The sequence below is a fragment of the Jaculus jaculus genome, chromosome 9, assembly GCF_020740685.1.
Source record: "Jaculus jaculus isolate mJacJac1 chromosome 9, mJacJac1.mat.Y.cur, whole genome shotgun sequence".
Taxonomy (NCBI): Eukaryota; Metazoa; Chordata; class Mammalia; order Rodentia; family Dipodidae; genus Jaculus; species Jaculus jaculus.
The window spans coordinates 8,813,453-8,841,439 of NC_059110.1; the positions used below are offsets into that span (position 1 = coordinate 8,813,453).

Here is a 27,987-nt window from a genome sequence, read left to right on the forward strand (position 1 = left end):
TGACAGTCCTCATTTGCGAGGAGAAACTCCATAGCAGTATGTTTCCCTACCATGACACCTAGGGGGGAAAGTGGGGACAGATTCTAGGGCATGGAAGGTCTGGATCCACCACACAGGAGCCTGAGCACGTGTCTGTGCTTTAAAAACTCTTGGTGAGAGCTCCTCCTATTGGAATAACTTATTCAGGGCCATGAATCAAACTCCAGGTCTAGAATGATTATTGAGTCAAGGGCTTGCTCATCTGGAACAGATTTATTTTTATTTATTTATTAGAGACACAGAGTGAGAGTGGGCACACCAGGGCCTCTAGCTGCTGCAAATAAACTCCAGATGCTCGGGCCACCATGTACATCTGGCTTATGTGGGACCTGGAGATTGCACCTGGGTCCTTAGACTTCACAGGTATGCACCTTAACCACCAAGCCATCTCTCCAGCCCAGAAAAATGTACTTTAGAAAATACTTTTGTTTATTTTCAAGCAGAGATAGAGAGACAGAAAGAATGGACACACCAGGGCCTCTAGCTGCTGCAAATGAACTGTAGATGCGTGCACCACTTTGTGCATCTGCCTTTCCATGGGCATTGGGGAATCAAAACCAGTCAAGTCTTTGCAGGCAAGTGCCCTAACTGCTGATCCATCTCTCCAGCCTCAAGTTCTTTTTTTTTTTTTTTTTTTTTTTAATATGTTGAGGTAGGGTCTCACTCTGATCTAGGCTGACCTGGAATTCACTATGTAGTCTCAGGGTGGCCTTACACTCACAGTGATCCTCCTACCTCTGCCTCCTGAGTGCCAGGATTAAAGGCGTGCGCCACCACACCTAGCTTGGGCAAGCATTTTTTTTTTAAAGAAATTTGAGAGCTCAAGGCTATCCTGAGACTACATAGTGAATTCCAGGTCAGCCTGAGCTAGAGTGAAACCAGACCTCAAACCCTACCCCCTCCCAAAAAAAAAAGAAATTTCAAAGGGCAGAGCAGGATGGCAACTGAAGTATGAATGAGAATTTCCTATTAAAAAAAAGAACTTTCCGGGCTGGAGGGATGGCTTAGCAGTTAAGCGCTTGCCTGTGAAGCCTAAGGACTCCGGTTCAAAGTTCAATTCCCCAGGACCCACGTTAGCCAGATGCACAAGGGGGCACATGAGTCTGGAGTTCATTTGTAGTGGGCGGAGGCCCTGGTGCGCCTATTCTCTATCTACCTCTTTCTCTCTGTCCATCACTTTCAAATAAATAAAAACTAAAAAAAAAAATAAATAAATAAAAAAAAGAACTTGCCGGGCGAGGTGACGCACACCTTTACTTGGGAGGCAGAGGTAGAAGAGTCGCCAGTTAAGTTCAAGGCCACCTGAGACTACATAGTGAAGTGAGACCCTACCTCGAAAAACCAAGAAAAACAAAGCTTGCACCGATAGGGAAATGGGACCACGTTTGTAGGAGAGAAAACTAAAGATGTGGAGCAGTCTGTGTCTTCTGCACTCTGCATTAGCAAACTTACCTTCAGGGCTGGATATGGCTCAGTACTTGCGCTCAAGCCCGAGTCCCCGAGCTCGATCCCGAGGCCCCATGTGAAACACAAAGCTGTGACGGGCTTCTGTAACCCCAGGACAGACACACGCCGACACAGGGGACTCCCCAGGAAGGCTGTGGTGAGCGCAGCGGCCAACAGGAGCGAGTACCGGAGACCCTGCCTGGAGGCGGGCGGAAGGCAGGTACCAGGCTGGAAGCTGTCTTCCGACCTGCACCTGCGTGCCTCTGCTGAGATTAAAGGTGCGCGCCACCACGCCTGGCAGTTGACTTTTTGAGACCTTCATTTGAAGGACTCAGGAAGACATAATAAGCCTCAGAATTATCAATAGGCCTAAGTTTCTGCTTCCCAGCAAGGTCAGTTTCCCGATAAGGGGTTATAGACTGCACCATGAGTTCGTTCCTGTGGTCATAAACTTTGCTTAAAATAAGTTTGTTTAAAGTTCCTCAAATACACATAGCCAATTACAATAAAGGTTATCTAATCTGCTTGGAATCCCCCTAGCCCCCTGCCCACCAGCTTTGCCCACCAGTATGCTAAGCCTAGCAGAAAAATACAAGTGCAGGGCTGGAGAGATAGCTTAGTGGTCAAGCGCTTGCCTGTGAAACCTAAGGACCCTGGTTCGAGTCTCGATTCTCCAGGACCAAAGTTAGCCAGATGCACAAGAGGGCGCACACATCTGGAGTTCATCTTCAGTGGCTGGAAGCCCTGGCACGCCCATTCTCTCTGTCTCTTTCTCTGTCACTCTCAAATAAATAAAAATGAACAAAAAAATTAAAAAAAAATACAAGTGCGGTTACTGCTTAAATCAACCAATCATGTAACCATTCCCCTACTTCTTTGTTCAAATCCTGCCTCCCTGCTGCTCAGGGCTCTTGCACAGATCCACTGCCTTGGTGAAGTCAAGAGTCTGAGCTTAAGCCTGAAATAAAGCTCTTTGCTGTTGCATACGTGTCTGACTTTCAGTGGTCTTTGAGGACTCCGTGTGATCTGGGAATAACACATTATCACCAAGTTTCCACTCTGGCATATTTAAACAATAAATCTGTAGGGTTTGAAATGGAAACAAAGTCCAACAATCCCACACTAAAATACTCCACAAATGTTAAGAGGAACAAGCAAAACAAACCTTTGGGTTGCAGTGATAATTTAAATTCATGTCTCATCATTATTTTCTTTGTGGAGGAAATGTAAGAAAGAAGGGAGAGACAACATTTTAATAAAGGATAATAAAACCCAAATGATAGTCAATTGTTAATTATTATTTTTTTGTACAACAAATTTCATTCTGTGGATTTTTGTCCAAGCAAATGATCCTTTAGTCTTTCCCACAATACCCAGTAGACTCATGGACACCCAGCTCCTGAATGGGAACGGTCTTTCACATTTGTGGCCTATAATGACTAGGTACTCAGTGTCTGGTATTTTTACTTCTGGGTAAGAGAGAACGCATTTTGGTCCATCAGTTCCCCCACTCGCTCCTGCAGGACATTAACCAGCTCTGCTATGACGAAGACGTGCGTGTCGTCGATGTCTTGAATGATGAACTTCTTCCCGAGGGCGCTGGACTCGTCCAGGTACAGCAGGAACTGCTTCATGGCAGGGTCGCTGCAGAAAGAGGCACAGTGTGAGGGCTCCCGTGCTCACGCTACACCCAAAGGTTATGTTCACGCAGGCACTGTTCTTTTCTGATTTAATTTTTATTTATTTATTAGAGACAGAGAGCGAGCGACAGAGACAGAGAATGGGCAGGCCATGACCTCTAGCCGCTGTGAACGAACTCCAGACACATGAGTCACCTTGTGCATCTGGCTAACGTGGGTCCTGGGGAATCACACCTGGGTCCTTTGGCTTTGTAGGCAAGTGCCTTAACCGCTAAGCCATCCCTCCAGCCCTGATCATTAATTTTTTTTTTTTTTTTTTAACAGAGAGGCTGGGCGAGAGCTTGTTTAGTGCTCACGATGCCAGCATGAGGACTCAAGTTTGGATCCCTAAGACCCGAGTAAAAGCTGGGCATGGTGAAATATACCTGTAGCCACAGCACTGGGTAAGGAGAGAGCAAGATCCCTGGGGCATGCAGGCTAGCTACTTTAGCAGACCTGGTGGGTGGGTCCTGGGTTCAGAGAGAAACCTTGTCTCGAAAACTGAGGTGGAGAGCTATTGAGGAAGATATTCAACATCAACCCCTGGCCTCTACATGCATGGGTGCACAACTGCACCCACACAGGGGCCTAAGCACAGGAATGTGTAATAAACACATCCAACACACACCATACCTACATTTAAAACAGACAAAGTTTGGGCTGGAGAGATGGCTTAGTGGTTAAGGCACATGCCTGCGAAGCCTAAGGACCCAGGTTTGATTCTCCAGGTCCCACATAAGTCTGTAGCCGCTCCCTGCAATTCATGGTGGAACATGCGTCTGGAGTTCATATGCAGTGGTTAGAAGCCCAGATGCGACCATTCTCACTCACTTTCTATCTCTCTCCCTCTCTGTCTTCAATTAATAAATAAATCTTAAAGAACAAGACAAAAGTGACATTTTGACATGAAATGTGGAGGGTCTGCAATATTTTTGTGCAATATAAGGTTACTGCATTTATTTCATGGAGGGGGAACCCTGAGAAAATACTGCTGGCAAAGAACAGAAAACCCCTAAAGAAAGTGAGCATGTATATACTTGGATGAAATCTTGGATCAGGGCTACTGAGCAAGAAGATAAACTTAAGCTGGGCGTGGTGGTGCATGCCTTTAATCCCAGCACTCGGGAGGCAGAGGTAGGAGGATCGCCGAGAGTTCAAGACCACCCTGAGACTACACAGCGAATTTTCCAGGTCAGCCTGGGCTAGAGTGAGACTCTATTTTAGAAAACCAAAAAACAAAACAAAACAAAACAAAACTTTCTTTGCACTGGAAATATGGAGGGCAGGTATCAATCCATCAAGTCCCCCCTAAACAACATTAGCAAAATTCCATTAAAACAGGACTTTAGAACTGGGGGTACAGCTCAGTGGGAGAGTATTTGTATAACAATGGTGAGGCCCTGGGTTTGGCCTTAGCATTGCAAACAAAAATAAAACACTGGGGCTGGAGAGATGGCTTAGTGGTTAAGGCATTTGCCTGCAAAGCTGAAGAGCCCAGGTTTGATTCCCCATGGCCCACGTAAGCCAGATGCACGAGGTGGCGCATGTGTTTGCAGTGGCTGGAGGCCCTGGTGCACCCATTCTTTCTATCTGCCTCAAGCTCTCTCTCTCTCTCCAATAAATATTTTTTTAAGTATTTTTATTTATTTATTTGAAAGTGACAGACAGAGAGAAAGAGGCAGATAGAGAAAGAGAGAGAATGGGCGCACCAGGGCCTCCAGCCACTGCCAACGAACTCCAGACGCGTGCACCCCCTTGTGCATCTGGCTAACGCGGGACCTGGGGAACCAAGCCTTGAACCGTGATCCTTAGGCTTCACAGGCAAGCGCTTAACCGCTAAGCCATCTCTCCAGCCCCAATAAATATTTTTTAAATAGTAAAATAAAGAAAACACTGATTCGGACAAGTGTAACATGCGTGATGCAATTAGCTGTAATCACACAAAACTGACTCGTCAGCACTCCTCATCGCTTCTGAGTCAGCCTGGCTTTGTCAACGGTAAACAGCCTTCCTGGTAAGAATTAGCCAACTGTCATCTTACTTGAAATGTTAAAGTCTTTCTTCATAAATTCTGTGTTTCCTGAGAACAGGATGAATGGAAAATGGTTCTGCTGATTTATTTCCTTTTCACCATGTGTAAGCTAGAGGATAATGAAGTCCAAAGGACAAGGGATGGCTTGGGAATGTGTGGCTTTTGGGGTGGCCAAGGAACAGGACGAGGGGTAGAGGGCATAAGGTGAATGGGGTCCCAAGGCAGACAGTGACATGAAACACAAGGGCAGCAAAAGCAGGCATTGGATGTCGGGGGGGGGGGGGGGGCAAAACTGGCAAGGCAGCACAATGGTCACACATCTGAAATTTAAAATTTCCAAAAGAGTTTTAAACGTAATGTATACGGTCTTCAGAGAAAGAAAGACTGGGGGGGAGGGGGTTTCCCCTCAGAAAGTCTAATTTAACCCATGTGACTTGGTTTACTCAGGGAGCCTGCTCTGCTACAGCCTGGTGTAAACAATGGCCTTCTGTAAGCTTTACTCCAACACTTTTATTTCCCTCCAAGGTAGGCTCACTATAGCTCAGGTTGACCTGGAATTCACTATGGAGTCTCAGGGTGGCCTTGAACTCATAGACTCTTCCTATCTCTGCCTCCTGAGACTGGGATTAATAGTGTGTGCCGCCACGCAGGGCTTTCAAACACTCTTACCTACTGATTCTCATTGTGGGGACAGAAAGGCTAAAAAGGAACATTGTCGCCGGGTGTGGTAGCGCATGCCTTTCATCCCCTCATTCGGGAGGCAGAGGTAGGAGGATTGCTGTGGGTTCGAGGGCACCCTGAGACTCCATAGTGAATTCCAGGTCAGCCTGGGCTAGAGTGAGACCTTACCTCGAAAAACCAAAAAAAAAGGGAACACTGTCTGGGAGATCACAAAACATAAATACAAATATATGATGCTAATCAACTTGAGTGTTTGAGAACATTCTACATAGAGTGCTTAGTATACATATAATAATTATACAGCATGTGATCTTACTATATATGTATATATATCCACATATGGCACAGTTTCGATTCTTTGAAAACATCAGTCAATACACATGGTCCTACTGAGGAAGCAAAGGCTTAAGACTTAAATACTGTGAAGGAGGAGAACTGATTAGTTTCACCTAAGTTCTTACTTGTTTCTTATACAATACAGGTTCAAAGCCAAACCCATAAAGACAAGGCCAGTCTCATCACACATTCTCTTTCAGAACGCTTGTTAATATGCTATAAGCTGGTTGGAATTTACAACCCCACAACAAATCCTCCCCACGGAGGCACTTGCCAAACCGGCTGGAGGAACTACACCCCAGAGGTCTGCTCTGGCCCCTGCGAGTGCTCATGGAAGTGTGCTGGACGTGGAATTTGCTGGCTTCAGTAATTGCTGTGGTTGGTGAGATTTGGGAAATGCTGGGTGTGAACCTGGCAGGTGATGGGGAATCCATCTTAGTGAAGATGTTTGCAGTAAGCTTGTTTTGATGTAAAAATATAAATTCACAAATAGTTTTTATTTAGCTTCAGCTTTTTCCTTCCCCCTTCCCCCTTTTTTCCCGAGGCAGGGTCTCACTCTGGCCCAGGCTGACCTGAAATTCACTATGTAGTCTCAGGGTGGCCTCGAACTCACAGTGATCCTCCTACTACCTCTGCCTCCCAAGTGCACCACCATGCCCAGTTTTTGTTTTGTGTTTTTGACATAGGGATTAAAGGTGTGAGCCACCACACCAGTTTTTTTTTTTTTTTTTTTGAGATAGGGTCTTGCTTACCCCCCACACACCTGGAATTCACTAGGTAGTCTCAGAGTGGCTTCAAACTCAAACCCTTCCACATCTGCCTGCCTCCTGAGTGCTGGGATTAAAGGTGTGTGCTGCCATGCCTGGCTTTTTTTTTTCTTTTGCAAACTGAGAGAGAGAGAGAGAGAGAGAGAGAGAGAGAGAGAGAAGAGAGACACAGACAGAATAGGCATGCCAGGGCCTCTAGCCACTGCAAACAAACTCCAGATGCCTGTGCCCCTTGTGCATCTGGCTTACATGGGTCCTGGGGAATCAAACCTGGGTCCTTCGGCTTTGCAGGCAAATGTTTTAATTGCTATTTCTCAAGCCCCTGGTTGTTCTTTTTTTGGTCCCCTTCTTTCTTGGCGCTGATGTGAATGCAGGCTCTCAAGCACACTGAGCACAAACTCCAACCCTTGGCCTGAAATTTTGGTATTTAATAAGCATGGGAGGGAAGCTTCTTACTACATCAAATGCCACCATTAACGACCCCAGGCCTTCACTTCTTTGCTATAGACTCCAAAGAATTCTGAAGGGTTATTGTTTGGGAATAGCATTCTTGTGCAACTCAGGCTAAAGGTGCAATGGAATGACTCATGGTAAATCCCAAGTCACTAAACTGAAATGATAGATTACCCCATCTACAAAGAAAGCAGAATTAAGAGACAATGGCCAATTTTTCCCAACATGTCTCTCCCTTAATCCTCAGCAGAAATGAAAAGAACAGAACCAAAGCAAGCGGAACCTGAAATGACCTAAAATTAATCAGTCACTTTCTGCTATTCTTTCTCACTCCTCGCTTTCTTCAGGTGCAAGTTCTTGGACTGGGGACAGAGCGGCTCGGCAGAGCACTTGCCTGGCGTGTAAAAGCCCTGGCTTCTGCAACTGCCAAGATCTGTGGCCAAAACAAATCTTCTGGAGTCAAAACAAAAAGGAAAACGACTCAAATAAATAAATAATTTTTTTAAAAAAATCTGTTGCTGTCAAATAAATAAATAAATAATTAAAAAAAATCTGTCACTCTCAAATAAATAAATAAAAAATTTTTTTTTTAAAAAAAAAAAAGGAAAACGAAATGTGAGTTTTCTGTGACACCTCACACTGTGCAAGTTATGGCCACCATCTGTGACAAACACAGTTAAGAAGAAAACCTTCCACTGTGGTAGGTACCGTCTGCAGTCTGAGGTATCCACTAGGGGGTCCTGAGGATGTACAGTGACTACTACACTCTTAACGGGCACCTATCCCACCTCATACTCTCATCTGTGGCCTCCAATCTAACTTCACCCCACTCCAAATCTCATGACAGAGGCCCCTCACCTTCTTAAACATTTTGTGTCTTAAAATTCCCTCCTTCCTCACTGGCTGTTCGCCCCCCCCCCCCCCCCCAGGAAGGGTCTCACTCTAGCTCAGGCTGACCTGGAGTTCACTATGGAGTCTCAGGGTGGCCTCACGACAATCCTACCACCTCTGCCTCTTGAGTGCTGGGATTAAAGGCGTGCGCCACCATGCCCGGCAACTGGCTGTTCTTTTTAACAGCCTTTCTTGACATCTTCTGCCCAGTGTATGCAAGTGCAAATGAACCCCAGGCACATGTGTCATCTTGTGCATCTGGCTTATGTGGGTACTGGGGAACAGAACCCAGGCTCTTAGGCTTTGCAGGCAAGCAAGTGCCTTAACAGCTGAGCCATCTCCCCAGCCCTCCTCTGCCTGTCCAAATCGGCATAGTCCATAAGACCACACTCTAGTCATAGTGAGTACAGAACACCTGAAATATGGTCTATTTGGTAAGTTACAAAAATAAACTATGGTTACAGTTAAAGGTGCTTGCTTGCAAAGCCTAATGGTCTGTGTTCGATTTCCCCACTAGTCACATAAAGCTAGATATACAAAGTGGCACTTTTGCCTCGAGTTAGTCTGTATTAGCAAGAGGCCCTAGTGCACCAATACTTGCACTTTCTCCTTGTCTCAAATAAATAAATAAAAATTTTTTAAAAAACAAAATATGTATTAGACTTTTGAGATTTTTTTTTAAGACTCAGTACATGTTTAAAGAAAAATTCTGACTATTTGGGTTAAATAAAAAAATTTTTTTTCTTTTTGAGTTAGGACCTTGCTCTAGCTCAGGCTGACCTGGAATTCACTATGTAGTCTCACAGTGGCCTCAAATTCACAGCGCTCCTCCTACCTCTGCCTCCTGAGTGCTAGGACTGAAGGCATAGGCTACCATGCCCAGCTCTTTTTTTTTTTTTTTTAAAGAAAATACATTTTATTTGCAAGCAGACAGTGATAGGAGAGAATAGGTATGCCAGGGCATCCAGCTGCTGCAAGTAAGCTCCAGATGCATGCGCCACTTTGTGCATCTGGCTTTATGTGGGTACAGGGGAGCCAAACCCAGGTCATCAGGCTTTGCAGGTAAGCACCTTAACTGCTGACCCACTGCTCCAGCCCATCTTACTTTTTTTTGTTAATTTCTATTTGTTTGAGAGCAACTGACAGAGAAAGAGGCAGAGAGAGAATGAGAATGGGCATGCCAGGGCCTCTAGCCACTGCAAATGAACTCCAGGCACATGTGCCACCTTGTGCACCTGGCATTAAGTCGATACTGGGGAATCAAGCCTGGGTCCTTTGGTTTCACAGGCAAATACCTTAACCACTAAGCTATCTCTCCAGCCCCACATTTCTGTTTTTAACAACCACATCTTGCCATGGCAGATTCTTAAAGAAGTTCCTGAACTCTTTTTTTTTTTCAAGGTTGGATCTCACTCTAGCACAGACTGACCTGGAACTCACTATATAGTCCCAGGCTGGACTCAAATTCGTAGCAATTCTCCTACTTCTACCACCCGAGGGCTGGGATTAAAGGCGCAAGTCATGGTGCCTAGCCTGGAAGTTCCTGAACTCTTAAAGGTCCTAAAATTCAAGGTGACTCTGGTGGTTTTAAGAGATAGTAAAGCATTGTTTCTCTAATCTAACAACATTTTATGATCAAAAATTGTTGTAATTCAGCCAGGCGTGGTGGCACATGCCTTTAATCCCAGCACTTGGGAGGCAGAGGTAGGAGGATCGCCGTGAGTTCGAGGCCACCCTGAGACTCCATAGTGAATACCAGGTCACCCTGGGCTAGAGTGAGACCCTACCTTGAAAAACAAAACAAAACAAACAAACAAAAAAAAAATTGTAATTCATGCCAATTCCATCAATTCAAGAGACAATGAAACATGCCATCAACAAGAAACTTAGCAATAATGTTTGTCCCACTTATAAATAAGAAAACTGAAGCTAACAGTTATATTCGTGCAGGTCAAACAGCAAAGTAAGACATCAGAGAAGGTGTGTACATAAATCAAGACCCAACGTATAGATTTACACCTCTTGAAATATCAAAACTACTAACCATTCTATAAGCACTCCTTTCAAGACGTTGACCATCTTTTCCCAGGCAGAATGTACAGATGACCTCAAGAATGCTAATTAAAAAGAGAGAGAGAGAGAGAGAAAATTATACAAAATTCCCAACTCCAATGTATTTTGGGGATTTACCTCTGAAACTAAATAACGTGAAAAAATTAAATTAAGGTTAAGCCTATCAGAGAGCTTACATTAAGCATACATAAAAGCCGGGCGTGGTAGAGCACGTTTTTAATCCCAGCACTCGGAGGCAGAGGTAGGATCACTGTGAGTTCAAGGCCACCCTGAGACTACAGAATGAATTTCAGGTCAGCCTGGGCCAGAGTGAGACACTACCTCGAACCCCCCCCCCAAAAAATGACATACATAAAGTTCAATCTTTGTTTCTGTTTTTGAGCAGGGTCTCATTCTAGCCCAAGCAGCTGACTTGAAACTCACTTTGTAGCCCAGACTGGCCTTGAACTCAAGGTGAATCTAATATCTAAGGCTCCAGTAGGTTGGGATTAACACTGGCGTATCCACCTTTTTACCAAAACTAAAACAGCCTTATCTGGAATATCAGCAACGCATAATTCCTATTTGCAAACAAACCACCCGTGGCCAATTAATCCTAAGAAAGCAAGTGCCATCAGTCCACACCAGTGAGCAACCCAGGAGTACAAGAGTTTCATTACTCAATGATTTCCTATCCCCAGCCAATGAAAGGGTAAAGGACAAGCTCCTGGGAGGCAGGGATTACACAATGGGAGCTCTGAAAGGGGCTCAGAAGTCACAGCGACCCAAATATCTCAAGTGACAGGTGAGGAGCCCAAGTGAAGGGACTTTTCCTGACCCCCAAAGAACAAACAAATAATAAACAACGGGCGTGGTGGCGCACGCCTTTAATCCCAGCAGTCGGGAGGCAGAGGTAGGAGGACTGCCGTGAGTTCGAGGCCACCCTGAGACTACAGGGTGAATTCAGGTCAGCCTGGGCTAGAGTGAGACCCTACCTCGAAAATCCAAACAGAAAAAGCCAGATATCCTTAGTTAAATAAACCACGTCCTTAAAGGATGCGTTGGAGGTGACACCCACCCCAAGCCCTGGGAAACGCAGCTCAATCCGTGAAGCCCTGCACCTCGGCCATGCACCCCAAAGGGAAACCGCGGCGCAGTCCCGCCCCCTCGCGCCCGGGGCAGGGTGCCAGGACACCGCGCAGCCCCGGGCTCCGGCTCGCTCCTTCCCGGTCCTTCCCGACGCCGGAGCGGCCACGCACCGCGCTCACTCGCCCCAGCGACCACGCTCCTCCGCCCCCAATCGGCCCGCGGCGCTCGTCTCCAACTGACTGCGCCTGCGCCGTGCGTCATCGCGCCGGAGACGTCCTCGTGGGCGGGGCGTGCCGGCGGGAGGCGGGGCCTGCGCGCCCGGGGGCGGGGTCACGTGCCGGCCGCGGCGGGGGCGAGGGCGCCGACTGCAGGTCGCGGGCGGACGTGGGCTGCGGCGCTGCCGGGCTGCGAACGGTTGGCGCGGGCCGGGTCCGCGCGCGCCGGCAGGTAGGAGGGGCTCGCGGGCGGGCCCGGGCGGCGGGGTCCCTGCAGGGTTCCGGGGGGGCGCGTGGCCTCGGCCGGACTCGGTGACCCACCGCCGCGGCCGTGAGGGCCTCATTCTGGTCCTCGGACGCCTGGGTTCTCCTTGGATGTTCGCTGCCCTTTGGTTGCTACGGAGGCCCGGAGGCGAGCAACTGCCCGTGCCCCATCCCGGGCTGTGCGATGACGAGGAGTGAGCAGCCTCTCTTTCCAGATCACAGCTTCTTGATCGTGATCTCTCACTGGGCTAGCGCACGGACTGAATGCTGATAGGTCCTCTGAGCCCCTGTCACTGTCGTCTTCGAAAGAAAGGCTTCACAAGGTTCTGATGTTAGTCCCACGCCCAAATTCTGATCTGTTACCCGTAGAGATAGAAGGTCACTGCTTAAGTTAAATTGTACTTCAATCAAGCTCATGTTGCCTTTTATTTTACTTATTTGAGAGAGAGACAGACAGGCAGAAAGACACACTCACCCACCCACTTTGTGCATCTGGCTTACATGAGTACTGGAGGATCGAACCTGGGTCCTTAGGCTTCACAGTCATGTGCCTTAACCACTAAGCCATCTCTCCAGCCCTTATGTTGCCTTTTGGTTTGTTTGTGATCTTGTATGAATGACTATAGCTCTAACACTTGTTTTCTCCTTTTGGTTCCTCAAATTCTTTGCTGCTCCTTTACACACTGTCACATTCACTCTTTCATATTTGCCCCTTCTTTAGTCTTCCCAAGCGTTTTTTGCTTGTTTTTTTTCCTGCTTTCGTTTCCAGTCTTCCATCTCCTGTGTTCCTTCTCACTGAAGAGCCATTTTTTTTTAAAATATTTTATTTATTTACTTGAGAGAAAGAAAGAGGCAGACAGCGAGAGAGGAATGGCCTCCAGCCACTGTAAATGAACTCCAGAAGCTTGCACCACCTTGTGCATCTGGTTTATGTGGGTCCTGGAGAATTGAACCTGGGTCCTTTGGTTTTTGCAGGCAAGTGCCTTAACTGCCAAGCCATCTCTCCAGGCCTGAAGAGCCACTCTTAGCTCCAGGTGCTGGACTGGTGCCTGAACATTAATGACCTGTGAGTAATCTAACTCCACCACACAAACTGGTTTTCACCTTACCCTCCCTATAAAACCTGCTTTTTTTCTTTTTATTCAAGTCAACCAGATTAAAATCCTTCACCCATTTATTCAACAAAGATTTCTGCACATCTGATATGTGTCATACACATTGTTTTAGACACTTAGGGTACAATGGTGAGCAAGTAACTAATTTTACTTGATCACAAAAACACTCAGTCAATGAACAAGTAGATGCCGTGTGGTGAGGTGACAGGCACTGGAGGGGCTACTTTGGTTCGGTGGGAGGGACCAGAAATGGGCTTCAGGAAGATTTCCAAATTAAAGTTCATTTCACCAGCAGTAATTAATCAGGAGCTTGAATCACACACACTATTCAAAATGGTATTCACAACTAAAGGACCCCGGAAATAGGTCAAACTAAAGATGTTTAATTCTTTAGGGAGAACATGATTTCGCTTTCCCAAAACACATAAAAGAAGGCCCAGTAAATGGGGAGATATACAGTATTCATGGATGGGAAGACTCACTCTCAAAGAGATTATAGTTTTCCCCAGATGCTATAAATAGACACTAGAAAATTGCGATTCTGTAGACTCTGGAAATAGTATGAAAGTTGGCTTTACCTGGAGCACAAAAGAATGGAAATTGGAACTGCAGTCTTCCTAGTGCTGGAACCCAGCTGAATCTATCAGTGTGTGGTTCCTGTGGTGGCATGTTCAAGAGAAATGTGAAACTGAACTACAGAGCACATAGGAAACCCCAGGAAACCCTTTCACAAGGATGAGCTATGTTTGTTTGTTTGTTTTTCAAGGTAGGGTCTCGTTCTAGCCCAGGCTGACATGGAGTTCACTGTGTAGTCTCAGGGTGACCTCTATCTCACAGAGGTCCTCCTACCTCTACCTCCCAAGTGCTGGGATTAAAGGTGTGTGCCACCATGCCTGGCAAGTTATGTTTTTAATTTAATTAATTTCTTTATTGCACACATGTGCACACCAGGATCTCTTGCCTGTGTAAATGAACACCAGACTCATGTGCCACTCTGTTTCTAGCTCCATGTAAGTGCTGGGAAATTGAACCCTGGGCTAGCAGACATTGCAGGCAAGTGCCTTTAAATACTTAGCCATCTCCCCAGCCCCTAAAGATGAGATCTTAAATCAATTACAAATTATATAAGCAAACCAACCACCATGAAGGATAGACAGACAGCTCTAATTACTAGAAGCAGTGGTTCCAACAGGGAGACTTAAATAAAGCTTATAAAATGTAAAGGAACATTTATTTATTTATATTTTGTTTTTTTGAGGTAGGGTCTCAGTCTAGCCCAGGCTGACCTGTAATTCACTATGTAGTCTCAGGGTGGCCTCCAACTCTTAGTGATCGTCCTACCTCTTATCTCCCAAGTACTGGGATTAAAGGCGTGTGCCACCACACCTGGCTAAGGAACATTTATTTTTATTTTATTTTGTTTTTCAAGGTAGGGTTTTGCTGTAACCCAGGCTGACCTGGAATTCTCAGGCTGGCCTTGAACTCACAGCAATACTGCCTCCACCTCCCAAGTGCTAGGATTGAAGATATGTGCCACCACGCCTGGCCCTGGAACATTTATTTTAAAAATATTTTTATTTGCTAGCAAAAAGAGAAAGAGAGAAAACAGATATGCCAGGGCCACATGTCACTGCACATGAATTCTAGATACGTATCACCTTGTGCTTCTGGCTCCAGGCAGGATCCGGGGAATTGAACCCCATGCCCAGGCTTTGTAAGCAAGTGCCTTCAACTACTGAGTGCTCTGCAGTCCTTGGGGAACTTTTAGCAACCATATTAGCTCGTTGCAACTTTATTTACCACCCTAAGGCCTAGGCTGTAAGACAACCATTGGTTATTTAGGAGGCAAAGGGTTGGATACGGGGCTTAGGTGGTCAGTTGGAGGCTGCTTCGTCTGCCCATCACCTCACTGCCTGGTGGGTAACACTGGCTGTTAGCTGGGATCTGTTGGCTGTATGGATGGGAATGTTGTACCTTTCTCCTGTTTTTTACATGGTGGTGGTCATTGTGTTCTCCGGAGGGACTGATCTGAGGCCCCTGTGCCAATGCTGTTCTGCTCTCTGTTTGCCTCCTTTCTACTTCCCTGGGGCCCGAGTCAGTCAGGCCAGTCTAGAGTTAGTGTGGGGAGACACTAACGATGTGATTAGAGGAAAGGGAATCATTTGTGTTAATTAAAAAGTTAAGTGTGGGTGGGGGTCTGGGGAGATGGCCCCATGGGGGACGTGCTACCTGTTAAACCTGAGTCTGAACTTCAGACTTCTGCAATCCCATGGGGAGATGGGAAGTGGAGGCAGGAGAATTTCCTGGAAGTTCTCAGTGAGCTATTTACTATGTAGTCTCAGGTTTGCCTCGAACTCACAGCCATCCTCCTACCTCTGCCTCCCAAGTGCTGGGAAAAGTGTGTGCCTATTAAGAAAGCACTATAATACAGACTACTCAGTAAAGTTCTATGCAGTTAAAAAAAAAAGTGTGTGCCACCATGCCCCTCTCATTTATTTGCTTGTTTGTTTGTTTGTTTATTTGAGAGAGAGAGAGAGAGAATGGGCGCACCACGTACTCTCGCTACTACAAATGAGCTCCAGATGCATGTGCCACCTTGTCTGTCTGGCCTGTGTGGGTACTGGGCAATCAAACCTGGGTCCTTAGGCTTTGCAGGCAAGCGCCTTAACCACTAAGCCATCTCTCCAGTCCTAGACTTTTTTCTTCTACCTTTCAAATCTCAACTTCTTCCATATTTTGTAACTTTTCTTATCTCTCTGACATTTACTATAGAATGTTTCTCCAGCGCTGTCTTCTAATCCATCAGTCCTCTATTTACCTTAGTTTCATTCTTGCCTTCTTTTTTTTTTTAGACTATACTTAAAAATTTTTTTTGTTTGTTTATTTTTATTTATTTATTTGAGAGTGACAGGCAGAGAGAGAAAGAGGCAGAGAAAGAGAGAGAGAGAATGGGTGTGTCAGGGTTTCCAGCCACTGCAAATAAACTCCAGATGCATGCGCCCCTTGTGCATCTGGCTAACATGGGTGCTGGGGAATGGAGCCTTGAACCGGAGTCCTAAGGCTTCACAGGCAAGCGCTTAACCACTAAGCCATCTCTCTAGCCCACCTTCTCTTTTTTTTTTAAGGTATAATTTTTTTTTATTGACAACTTCTATACTTACAATAAACCATGATAATCCCCCCCCATTTTCCCCTTCACAACTCTACTCTCCATCATATCCCCTCCCTCTCTCTTTTTTAAAATTTATTTATTTGACAGAGAAAGGGGGACAGAGAGAGAATAAGTGGGCGTGCCAGGGCCTTCAGCCACTGCAAACTAACTGCAAATGCATGCGTCCCCTTGTGTATCTGGCTAAAGTGGGTCCTGGGGAATCGAATTGAGGTCCTTTGGCTTTGCAGGCAAGTGCCTTAACCACTAAGCCATCTCTCCAGCCCTCAGTCTTTTATTTTGATGTCATCATCTTTTCCTCCAATTATGAGGGTCTTGTGAAGGTATTACTAGGTACTGTGTTGCCTTCTCTCTTTACACTGTCTTTTATAAAAATATTTATTTAAGCCAGGCGTGGTGGTGCACGCCTTTAATTCCAGCACTTGGGAGGCAGAGGTAGGTGGATTGCTGTGAGTTGGAGGCCACCCTGAGACTACATAGTGAATTATAGGTCTGCCTGGGCTAGGCTGAGACCCAACCTCAAACCTCCCCCCACCAAAAAAATGCCTTAACCACTGAGCCTTCTCTCCAGCCCCCAGTGTGTCATTTTTGTCACCAGTCTCCCAGAGATGTGGCAGCAGCCCATTAAGCAAGTGAGAACAGTAGAGCTGCTGACCTTTAAAGCAGCGACGTTTACTGCTGGGGATGGGGTTGCTTAACCCCAGGGTGCTGGGGTGGAATAGCAATTAGGAAACAGCTAAAAACCTTGTTTTGTATTTTCTCCAACAGGTTTTCTTACATACACAAGCTAACTGGTCCCAATTCCTGTAATGCTGCCATGAGGGTTGACCATGCCAAACCAGAGGGTTATTTCTGACACAGGTGCCCAGCTCCCAGCAGTCATTCATATGATTCTAGAATATCAAGTTGTTCTAGAAACGGTTACATCATATTTAGAAGGTCTCTGCTTAGGAGATGCATATTCAGTAGCACTTCTTTGAGAGGATGCCAGCAATTGAATTCCACAGTTCTAAACAACAGTAGGACTATCTCACAGGAGCTAAAGAAAAGCTAAATACTTCTGTGGGTTCTAAGTGTATTTTCCATTTAGAGCCTCTTTTCATTTCTTCGGGTCTTCATTTGTTAAGAGTAAAGATGCATTATATATGCATGTGTGTTTTTTAAAGATATTTAAAATTTTTTAATGCCTACATTGCTATTCTGACTAATAATCTATATTTTCCTGGTTTCCTAGTAATCACTACTCCCAGTTGGACAGAACCTGGAGAGTAGTTAAAGCACCAGCAAAATTTCTTACAGGAAATCCGTTTTAAGTTGTCTAGGGTAGAACTTTTCTAGTTGAAACGTGTTTTTCTCAGATTTGAGATGTGCAGCTCTGTGGGCTGTCTACCGTGGTTGTAACATGTTCTTAGAAGAATTGTTTTTAAGTGCGTGGCAGAGTAAATTTGTCACAACTGTTCTGCCTACCGTAGAATGTCCCTCGGCGCCTGCTGTGTCATCTGTTGCAGAAGAATGGGGACTTCGACTCCTCCACCCAAAAGCCGCCCCTCCTGGAGAGAGCTCCGTGAGTACAGTGAGGGACTTAGGGTCACCTTTGCAGGGTGCGGCACAAAACCTGTGACCAGATACTAAGCCTCAGCTGCGCTTGTGTCTCTCTCTGCTACTGATTTTCACTAACTTTGTGGCAAAGCCACACATGATCCTTTTTACTGGGCGCGCTCTTTTTTCCTCTACTTACCTGCCAGTTCATGCCCACTCTTCTGAACTTCAGCATTGCTGCCTTCTTATGCAGCACACAGTCATTAAGCTGCTGCAAAGCAAGGTGCCAGGCACCTGTCCCTTGCCTGTGGCGATGGGGATCCACTCTGACCTCCTCTACGCTGTAGCCGTGCCTGCCTTCAGGAAGCTTCCCTGACACTGTAGGCCTGGTTAGTTATCTCCCTTCTTCCACAGACTCAACTCTGAAGGCGATGCCATCATATCCTGCTGTGTAGCCAGCACTGTTAAACTAGTCTTGGAATATGAACGTTTGGGGATGGGTGTGTTTATTGGATAGGCAAGTAGCAGTCAGGCAAGAGGGTACTTTTTAATATTAAAAAATGCTTCCCAGGGTTTAAACAAAATTTATATACTTCCAGCCTGTATTTTAAGTGCGGCTGTGTAAATAGCTACACTTAAATCACTAATTATAGAATGATTGCTTTGTGAAAACTTACCTTGTATTCTCATTTGACAAACATAATCTCTCAATATAGTCCAGCTAGTGATAGGGAAAATTCTCCTCGCTCCCTGGAGGTGTCATTTAGCAGAAGGCTGTAATCCTGGACACTCAGGAGTGGCACAGGGACTGGGGTTCCTAGTGATCCAGTGGGTCAGGGGGTGGTGGCAGAGCAGGAGGGCAAAGAAAGGAGAATGAGCGTAAGCCATAAATGTCAATTGTATTTTTTACCCACTGCTTATTGGCTGGTTTGCTTGAATGGGGGGATAGGAAACCATTGATAGCAGCTGGCAATAATGTTTTGATCTGTTATGTACATAACAGAAAATACCAGTAACTTTTGACCTAATTGTGTATGAAGTTGCTACACTGCTATTTCCTGGCATACTTTTTATAAAAAATGAAATTCATCACATTGATTTTTTTCCCCTTTCTTTTGAAGGTAATATAATAAAACTCACTGGATCTCTTATTTTAGGGTAAGTAACAATAAATAGTGAAATACTAGCTTTCATTGCTATTTGAAATCTCAACAGAAGTGACTGAAAGGTGGCTCAAGGCCATGGATTTAACTGCTGGTTCTGCTACTCAGGTCATCTGATCCAGTTACTGTGTCTTCCGAGGGTGCTTTCTCTTAGACCTGGTGAGCACTGGGCAGCCCCCGCCTGGCCGTGCTCCGTGAAGGCCCACACAGCGGGCACCTAGGCAGCCCTCACGCTCTTGCCGTCACATCGTATGTTAGGACGTAATGCGCGGCTTAAAATCAAGTTAGCCAACATTGTTTTTGAAAATCCCTTAAATTGCCATAAAGTTGTCTTGAAAGGAAATTGAGAATGACCAAGAAAACCAACAGATTCACATCTGCCCATGACACCTGCTCAAGGACTGTAGTACCCTCTTTCTAAAGCTGCTGTTTTTCATTCTTTTTTTCCATGGGGGGGGGATAAATATGTTAAATGTATATTTAACACTACTCCCATTTTTTAGAGGTAGAGTCTTTCTCTAATATAGGCTGAACTGGAATTAGTCTCAGGCTGGCCTAGAACTCATAGCAATCCTCTTACCTCAGCCTCACGAGTGCTGGGATTAAAGGCGTGAGCCACCATGCCCAGCTCTATAGTTATCATTTTTAACTAACTGCACAAATTTGCAGTTAAAAAAGAATACATGTAGTGTTGATCCTCTCCCTAGGAAGGTGAAACTGTCAAGCAGTTCAGTTAAGGATGCACAGGTAGGTGATAAGATTATCAAGAGAAGTGAGGGCACCAACTGGAGGGGGAGAAGAAGGGCACACCCTGGGCACTGCTCACGTTCCATTCCATGCCTGGGCAAGATCATGCAGCTGCCTGCTGTTATGTTACACAGATGAATGATAGATGGATGGGTGGATGGATGGACAGACATCCACAGAGTGGGTAGGAATACCCTGAGGCATGGTCTTCCTGCTGCCCCACAGGACTGCGTGAGGCCTTTATGACCCCTCAGTGAATAAATGCTATTACTCCACTGAGGAGGGCCCCAGGGCAGTGGGAGCAGGGGTAAGGGGATTATAATATAAATAAAATAGAAAAAGATAAGTATGCTTATGCAGCTAGATAGACAGAGTGACATGGGCACATTTCTGTATGTTACACTCACTGTGAACAGCTCTGGTGTCACATTTAGAGCCTGTACTTAACTTGCTCTTCTTTGTTTCTTTTTAAGAGGCTCTTTATTTCTTACATACGAAGTTCTGGCCCTGAAGAAGTCTTTAACAATAGATTCTCAAGTGGTTGAAAAAGAGAAAATGAAATCATATATATATGTGCACACAGTTCCTTTAGACAGAAGAGAAAATCATGGTAAGTTTATTACAACTCCATCCTTCTGACAAAGTGGAAGTTACTGAATCTACAAGTGAGTCTGTCCATGTAAAACACAATGCCAGGGCTGGAGGGATGGCTCAGCAGGTAAGGTGCTTGCCTGCAAAGCCAAAGGACCCAGATTTGATTCCCTGGGAGCCACATAAGCCAGGTGCACAAGCTGGACCATTCGTATGGAGTTTGTTTGCAGCAGCTGGAAAATTCATCCTTTCCTTCCCTCTCTTTCTCTCTCTTTCTCTCAAATAAGTAAAATTAAAATACTAAAAACACACACAATGTTAATAAGGTGGATTCAACCATCTTCAAGAGTCGACAGTCTGTGAGAAGCAAGTTCCTAAAGCATCAATTTAAGGTCCTATTCTTGGTTTACCAAGTCTTCAACTCCTTTTGCACAAAGTGAGGGAGGACTAGCTAGCTGTTTGAGTCTAAACCTGGAATTCCCTCTGCAGTGGGGCCATCAGTTCAGTTGGCAAGTACAAATGCATTGTTTTGCCATTTTGATGAGAGACAGGTCTGCTGTAGGGGATGTACTTGTACAAACCACTCGTGAAATGAGTTCCTAAATATGAATACCAACTTCATTACCTGTCACAAAGGACCAAAGGTCTGTCTATACTAGTTAGGCCATTCCCATTCTTTTTTTTTTTTTTTTAATGTGAAATGTAATTTTATTAATTAACAGAGGGCATGTCTTACCAGACATACTACCTCAAAATAAATAATCCAACATCACTATGAAAATACGCATGCACGCAAATGTGCGCACACGCACACACACACATGCTCACACACACACACGGTTTGAGAGGGCACAATACAAAAACCAACTGTTCTTGATGCCTCACTTGCATGGACTGCAAATCTAAGTTTTATGATCAATCTCTGAATAGTGACCTTGTACCAAGGGTGAGGAGAGCACAATTACCTTGAGGTTCTGGAATTCATTTGAGGAGACTTTGCTTTGAAAGACATTAAGTATACCACAGATCAAATCACACCTCTGCCACATCACACCATGGACGGCACCTGACCAGGAGAGCACACTGGCAGGAGGAGGCAGTATTCTCTTTCCTGAGTCAACACTGGCTGCTATTTCTGGCAGGAGTTATTAACCTTCTCCATCAGGAGGAAGATGTGCTCCCATTCTTTTTTTTAAGGTTATTTTTATTTTTTATTGTTATTATTTTTAAATTTTTATTAGCATATTCCATGATTATAAAAAAATCCCATGGAAATTCCCCACACACACACACCATTCCCATTCTTAATAGTACTTATAGGCTTCTCAGTGGCTTGGTGAACATATTTTAGATCAGAGTGGGAACTTTTTATCAGTCCACACTTGATAGGTAAGATCCCTGCATGGGGCAGGCTCCTGTGCTTCCATCTGGCCTGTATATATCACCATGCTTTTTTAAAAATATTTTTATTTAGTTATTTGCAAGCAGAGAGAGAGAGAGAAAGAAGGGAGACAGACAGAAAGTATGGCACACCAGGGCTTCCAGCCACTATAAATGAACTCTAGATACATGCACTATTTTTATGCATCTGGCTTAGGTGGGTGGTGGGTTGAACCCGGGTCTTTAGGCTTTGTAGGCAAGCACCTTAACTGATGATCCATCTCTCCAGCTCCCTTTATTTCTTCCTCTTTTTTTTTTTTTTAATAAATATTATTGTTTGTGTGTGAGAGAGAGTATGTGGGCACACTAAGGCCTCTTGCCACTGCAAATGAACTCAGGTGCATGTGCCACATTCTGCATCTGGCTTTACATGGGTACTAAGGATTGAAATCTGGCCGATTTTGCCAAGCAAACTCTTGTAACCTGTGAGCTGTCTCTCCAGCTCTCTTTCTGTATTCCTTAGATCGCCTTCTTGCAGTGCCGTGTCCTTTGGAGGCACATGCACAACTGTGGATGTGTGTGTGTGGATGAATATATGTTGTCACATCTTTTCATTTACCTGTACGGTGAGGCTTAACCCCACTAGTAGGTATTTCTGAATTTCATTTCCAGTAGGCTGATTGTAGGAGACATTTTCCTGAATATTGGTAATCCTAAATTATTCATGAGGAGTTTTGACAGCCTGATTTACTAATTCTCCTTTTTTTTGTCCCTTGGAATCTAGGGCTTTGTTCCTGTAATGGTTTTACCTGCACTTGATAACAACAATAAAAAGATAAGGATGCTAATTTACAAATTTTGTGGGTGAAACTTCTGAGTTTAGTTTATGTATTTCTTTTTGATTAGAGTATAATATTAAATTACATACTTGGTTTTATTTAAGTTTTTTGTTATTTTAGGCATTGCTTGCCAGGCAAGGAAAGAACTTCACAAGACAGTAAGAAAAATATTAACAGCATCTGCCAAGATATTTCGGAGTCCATTCTCTGGTGAGTTTCAAACACTTAAATTGTTATAAGTAATTTGCAAGTCACTTGAATGGCCAACCCGAGGTTTAAAAAATTCTTGTACTAGTATTTTTGGTTTTTGGTAGTTGAATACCATTATTCTCTTGGGCTATATTTAATTTTTCTTTTGGTTTGTTTTTCAAGGTAGGGTTTCACTGTAGCTCAGGCTGACCTGGAATTCACTATGTAATCTCAGGGTGGCCTTGAACTCATACAGTCCTCTTACCTCTGCCTCCCTAGTGATGGGGTTAAAGGCATGCACCACCATGCCCAGCTAACTATATTTAATTTTAAGGACTTAACAGATATTTTTATGGTGTTGTTGTTAAATAGTTGTAAATGTTGAGATTAGATATACACTATCCTTTTTTTTTTTTTTTTTTTTTTCGAGGTAGGGTCTCACTCTGGCCCAGGCTGACCTGGGATTCACTCTGCAGTCTCAGGGTGGCCTTAAATTCATGGTGATCCTCCTTGATCCTCCTACCTCTGCCCCCCGAGTGCCGGGGTTGAGGCATGTACCACTACGCCTGGCTACACTATCTTTTTAATGAATGTTTCAGAATTTAAAATTTGTAAAAAAAAAAAAAAAAAATCACTCCCAAAGCTGGGTGTGGTGGTGAGTGAGACCCTACCTCGAGAAAAAAAAAAACAAAAACAAAAAACATCACTCCCATACTTTCTCATACTGAGACTACTGCATCAAAAAAGTGGATTTTGCAATCAGTCAAGACTGCAATGTGGACTTAACTCAAAAATGCTAATCTGAGTACTTTAAAAAGTTTACATTATGAAGAATAAGTGAGAAAAATTTTCTAGAATGACAAAAGACTAAAGGGAGCTTATCTACTCCTGCTTTAAAAAAATTTTTTTTTGCTTTTTCAAAATTTATTTGTGTGTGTATGTGTACACATGTGTGTGCACACGTGTGCGTGTGTGTGTGTGTACACATGTGTACCAGCCAGGGTGTCTTTTCACTTTAAACACCAGATGCTTGTGTCACTTTCTGTGTCTGGCCTTTATGTGTATGCTTAGAAATTGAACCCTGAGCCAAAAGGCTTTGCAAGCAAGTGTCTTAGTACCACTGGACCATCCCCCCAGCCCCCGGATCTTCTTGTTTGCTCAGGCTGACCTGAAACTCACTGTAGTCTCAGGGTGGCCTCAAACCCATGGCAGTCCTCCTACCTTGCCTCCTGAGTGCTGGGATTAAAGGTGTGTGCCACCATGCTCAGCTTAGGCCCTTGTTCTTGTTAAAAACATATCTTTAAATATATTTTGGGAGGGAAATTTGAATATGAAGTTGGACAGAATTTAAGATTTTATTGATTTATATATTTTATTTTGAGAGAAAGAGGCATAGAGAAACAGATTTGGTACAGCCAGGATCTCCAGTCACTGCAAATGAACCCCAGACGCATGTGCCACCTTGTGCCTTTGGCTTGTGTGGGTCCTGAGGAATCAAACCTGGTTCATAGTCTTCATAGGCAAGTAAGTGCCTTAACCACTTAGCTGTCTCTCCAGCCCAGGATTTACAATTTTTGTTGGTGTTGTTGGGTTGTATTGGAGAATGTTGACTTATTGTGAGGAGATGCAGGGCAAATCACAAAAGGGCAAAAAGTCATGTCTATACTTCTTTCTGTGTACACATGCATGTATGTATAAGTAAAAAATAAATAAATAAATAAAAGCTGAGCATGGTGGCCTGAGACTATGTAATGAATTCCAGGTTAGCCTGTGCTAGAGCGAGACCCTACCTTGAAAAAAAAAAAACAACAATAAAATAAAATAAAAGGGGCTGGAGAGATTGCTTAGCGGTTAAGGTGCTTACCTACAAAGCCAAAGGACCCAGGTTCGATTCCCCAGGACCACGTAAACCAGATGCACAAAGTGGCACATGTGTCTGGAGTTCATTTGCAGTCTCTGGAAGACCTGGCATATCCATTCTCTCTGACTCTCTCTCAAATGGATAAAATAAATTTAAAAAAATTAAAAAAATAAATAAAAATAAAAGATTACATGAGCCAGACGTGGTGGCACACACCTTTAATCCCAGCACTAGGGAGCTTAGGAAGGAGGAGTGCTGTGAGTTTAAGTCCAGGCTGAGACTACATAGTGAATTCCAGGTCAGCCTGGGCTGGAGTGAGACCCTAATATCAACCACATTGGTGATTATAATATCTATATACAGAATTAACTCTCCTATCGTAGTAGATTCCAGGCATTTACAGAATACCATCTGAATAGATAGATGTGTGTATAAAATATTAATTGTTCACATTGTCATATTTTTTGTGTTCATTTGTTTCTTTTTGCAAAGACACTTTCAGCACTGTGGATGTAGAGGATCACGAATGTTCAGTGTGGCTGCTCCTGAGGAAGAGCCGGTCAGCTGATAGGGCTGCACGCCTCGAGGCCGTGAGAGAAATGTCAGAGGCCTGCCACTGGCACGGTAATGAGGGTAATAAGGCCATCAGGCAGTGACGCGCAGTCAGCTGGCACTTGGTTTCTGATGTGACAGAAGGGAATGAGACTGAGAAGGGAAAGAATTCAGGCTGCTTGCCATACATAAAAACTATGCTCAGGGCTGCGGAGATGTGCTTGCAAAGCCTGCTGACCAGGGTTTGATTTCCCAGTACCCACGTAAAGTCAGATGCAAAAAGTGGTGTATGCATTTGGGGTTCATTTATAGCAGTAAGAGGTCCTACTGTGTTCATTATCCCTTTCTCTCTTTCTTAAATACATGCATACACACACATACACACACACACATATTTGAGAGAGAGTTTCTGAGTTAGGGTCTTTCTCTAGCCCAGACTGACCTGGAATTCACTGATTCACTGTGTAGTCTCAGAGTAGCCTTGAACTCATGGCAATACTCCTTCCTGTGCCTCCCAAGTGCTGGGATTAAAGGCGTGTGCCATCATACCCAGCTAATAAAAATACTTTTAAAAACAAAACATAGCTGTGTTCAACAATGAGAAGCAGCCCCAGTGATAATGTCGAAACATATGCTGATCTGATCTCCAGATGTGCTTGGAAAAAGCGGGCTCAGTTTTCTGCAAGGACAAAGTTTCATTGAGAGAAACTGATTCCTTAGGTTCCTGTTTAATTACAAATGCACTGTGCACTCTGCTTCTACCTTGACAACCGCCTTGGCTCTAATGCAGTGATAAGCTAAATGGACCTGACTTGTGTATGTGTAGATATGCTTTGTAAGGAATATTTAAAACAACTGTAGTTAAAAATCATAAGCACTGGGGAGGGAGGAGGAATTACCATGGGATTTTTTTTATAATCATGGAAAATGCTAATAAAAATTAAAATAATAATAATAAAAAAAATCACAAGCACTTGAATAAGAGCTGAAATCTGTTCTGATTTTAGTACTTTAATAAAATTATAGCAGAACCAGGTGTGGTGACGCACACCTTTAATCTCAACTCAGCCCCAGGCAGGGCGGTGGGGGTGGGGTGGTTTTAGGTAGAAGGATTACTGTGAGTTCAAGGTCAGCCTAGAGCTACAGAGTTCCAGGTTATCTTGGGCTAGAGTGAGACCCTACCTCAAAAAAAAAAAAAAAAAAAAACTTGGGAAAAAAAATAACTAGGGCTAGAGAGATGGGTTAGTAGTTAAGGTGCTTGCTCACAAAGCCGAAGGACCCAGGTTTGATTCCCCAGGATCCACACATAAAGCCACATGCCCAAGGTAGCGCAAGCATCTGGAGAAAGTTTGCAGTGCTGGAGGCCCTGGCACACCTATCCCTCCCCCGCCCCGCCTCTTTCTCTGTTTCCCAAATAAATAAATGAAGTATTTAAAAAAAACTATAACAGTACAGTCATCATCTTGCAAAAAATGCTGGAATTATTAAAAAGGAAGACTCTGAATGGATTCTGACTTAGTAGTTTTCATACTTGACCTTCATAGGTTGTTAAAGTTACTCAGTGTTTTCTTTTGAATTGCTGAGTGCATGTCATGGCCCCAGATAAGTGTTGAGAGTTGAGGTTGGTGGTGGCAAGCGTTGAGCACTGAGCTCACAGGTGTTACAACTGGGATTGTGAAAGAGTAGTTGGGAAATTTTGGGTTACAAACGTGTAGAGCAGTTTAAGAACGGGAATGTTGTCAGTAGTTTGTTATTCAGCCTGTGTAAACTAAGCTGACCTGGATGGTAACCAAAGCTGCTCTTTCACGACAGACTACCAGTATAGAATAATTGCCCAGGCCTGTGACCCAAGCACCCTGATTGGTCTGGCCCGAAGCAAAGAGAGTGATCTTCGCTTTTTTCTCCCACCACCTCCTTTGCCGTCTGTAAAAGAAGTAAGTAAACAAAAGAATCCAGAGAGTGAAAAATAGTGTTTATAATGTATTATCTTAACTTTGGGCACAGAATGAACATTCTCAAATGTATGTTGTGCCTCATTTTCAGAAGGAGGTAAACTAGATTGTGCAGTTGGGATCAGTTTTGGGCTGAGGTTGTGTAGCCCAGTGGGTAGCCCACCATGCCTAAGGCCCTGGAATGGCTTCCCAGCACTGCATAAAGTGGCGTGGTGGCACTTGTATAATTCCAGCATTTGGGAGGTGGCAGTAAGAGGATCAGCTGTTCAAGGTCATCTTCAGCTACACATCCAGTGCATCTTTGGTCACATGAGACCCTGTCTCAAAGACTAAAACCAAACAAAAGAAATCTGAGTTTCATGCAATGTTGTGATTTCCCAGGACTGGCTGTATTGTTTTCTGCCTTTGGGGGTTGGGAGTAGCTGTGCCCCAAAGGGGTAACTTCATAGTGCACCATAGTGAGTGGACACCCGGTTTTACGTTCATGTAGATTAGATTTTCACAACCTCAACACTTCATATTTTGGGTCAAGTTTATTGGCAGAGGCTGTTCCATACACTGTCAAGTGTTTAGGGTTGTGCCTGGGCTCCCTAGATGCCAGTAGGATCCACATTTGTAACAACCAACATTGTCTCCACACATTGCAAAGTAGCCCCCATGAGAACCACAGCCCAAGAAACACTTTCTCAGACCAGAAAAGGAACCTCATAAGCAGTCATTGTTAGAGAAACAGACAGACAAATACGTAGAATCATTATTACCAGAGACAACAAGATAGTAACACATTCTGTGCTTAACAGTAACAGGATCTTTGGTTAGAAACTGTAATTCAGCTGGTTGTGGTGGCGCATGCCTTGAATCCCAGCACTCAGGAGGCAGAGGTAGGAGGATCACTGTGACTTCAAGGCCAGCCTGGGACTAACAGTGTGAGCTCCAGTCAGCCTGG

The 27,987-nt window shown here is 44.4% G+C and overlaps 2 protein-coding genes across 3 annotated transcripts in view; one reads left to right on the top strand and one right to left on the bottom strand.

Moving 5' to 3' along the window:
• Positions 1 to 2,725: 2,725 nt before the first annotated feature.
• Positions 2,726 to 11,716, bottom strand: Gtf2h5 (general transcription factor IIH subunit 5). Of its 2 annotated transcripts, none has more exons than XM_004651104.2 (3): positions 11,636 to 11,716; positions 10,369 to 10,441; positions 2,726 to 3,129 (listed from the first exon to the last, which is right to left on the bottom strand). In XM_004651104.2, the coding sequence occupies exons 2-3, from the start codon at positions 10,401 to 10,403 to the stop codon at positions 2,949 to 2,951; spliced, it is 216 nt and encodes a 71-aa protein (XP_004651161.1). In that variant the 5' UTR covers positions 10,404 to 10,441; positions 11,636 to 11,716; the 3' UTR covers positions 2,726 to 2,948. The 2 variants fall into 2 exon arrangements, with proteins under 2 accessions (XP_004651161.1, XP_045015121.1); XM_045159186.1 differs by lacking the exon at positions 11,636 to 11,716 and adding an exon at positions 11,455 to 11,591.
• A 145-nt stretch (positions 11,717 to 11,861) lies between these two features.
• Serac1 (serine active site containing 1) overlaps positions 11,862 to 27,987 on the top strand; it is a 38,707-nt gene continuing 22,581 nt past the window's right edge. Inside the window, exons 1-7 of the mRNA XM_045159737.1 lie at positions 11,862 to 11,912; positions 17,701 to 17,792; positions 18,889 to 18,925; positions 20,151 to 20,287; positions 22,608 to 22,697; positions 25,030 to 25,161; positions 26,902 to 27,023. Coding sequence (XP_045015672.1) covers positions 17,702 to 17,792; positions 18,889 to 18,925; positions 20,151 to 20,287; positions 22,608 to 22,697; positions 25,030 to 25,161; positions 26,902 to 27,023 — 609 coding nt within the window. The 5' untranslated portion in view covers positions 11,862 to 11,912; position 17,701. The remainder of the gene's footprint in view (positions 11,913 to 17,700; positions 17,793 to 18,888; positions 18,926 to 20,150; positions 20,288 to 22,607; positions 22,698 to 25,029; positions 25,162 to 26,901; positions 27,024 to 27,987) is intronic.

Coding starts and splice junctions, on each gene's coding strand:
- Gtf2h5 (XM_004651104.2), bottom strand. CDS start 10,403: ATGGTCAACGTCTTGAAAGGAGTGCTTATAGAATG. Junction 3,130..10,368: donor AAAGGAGTGCTTATAGAATG/GTTAGTAGTTTT, acceptor CTCTTTCTGCAG/CGACCCTGCCATGAAGCAGT.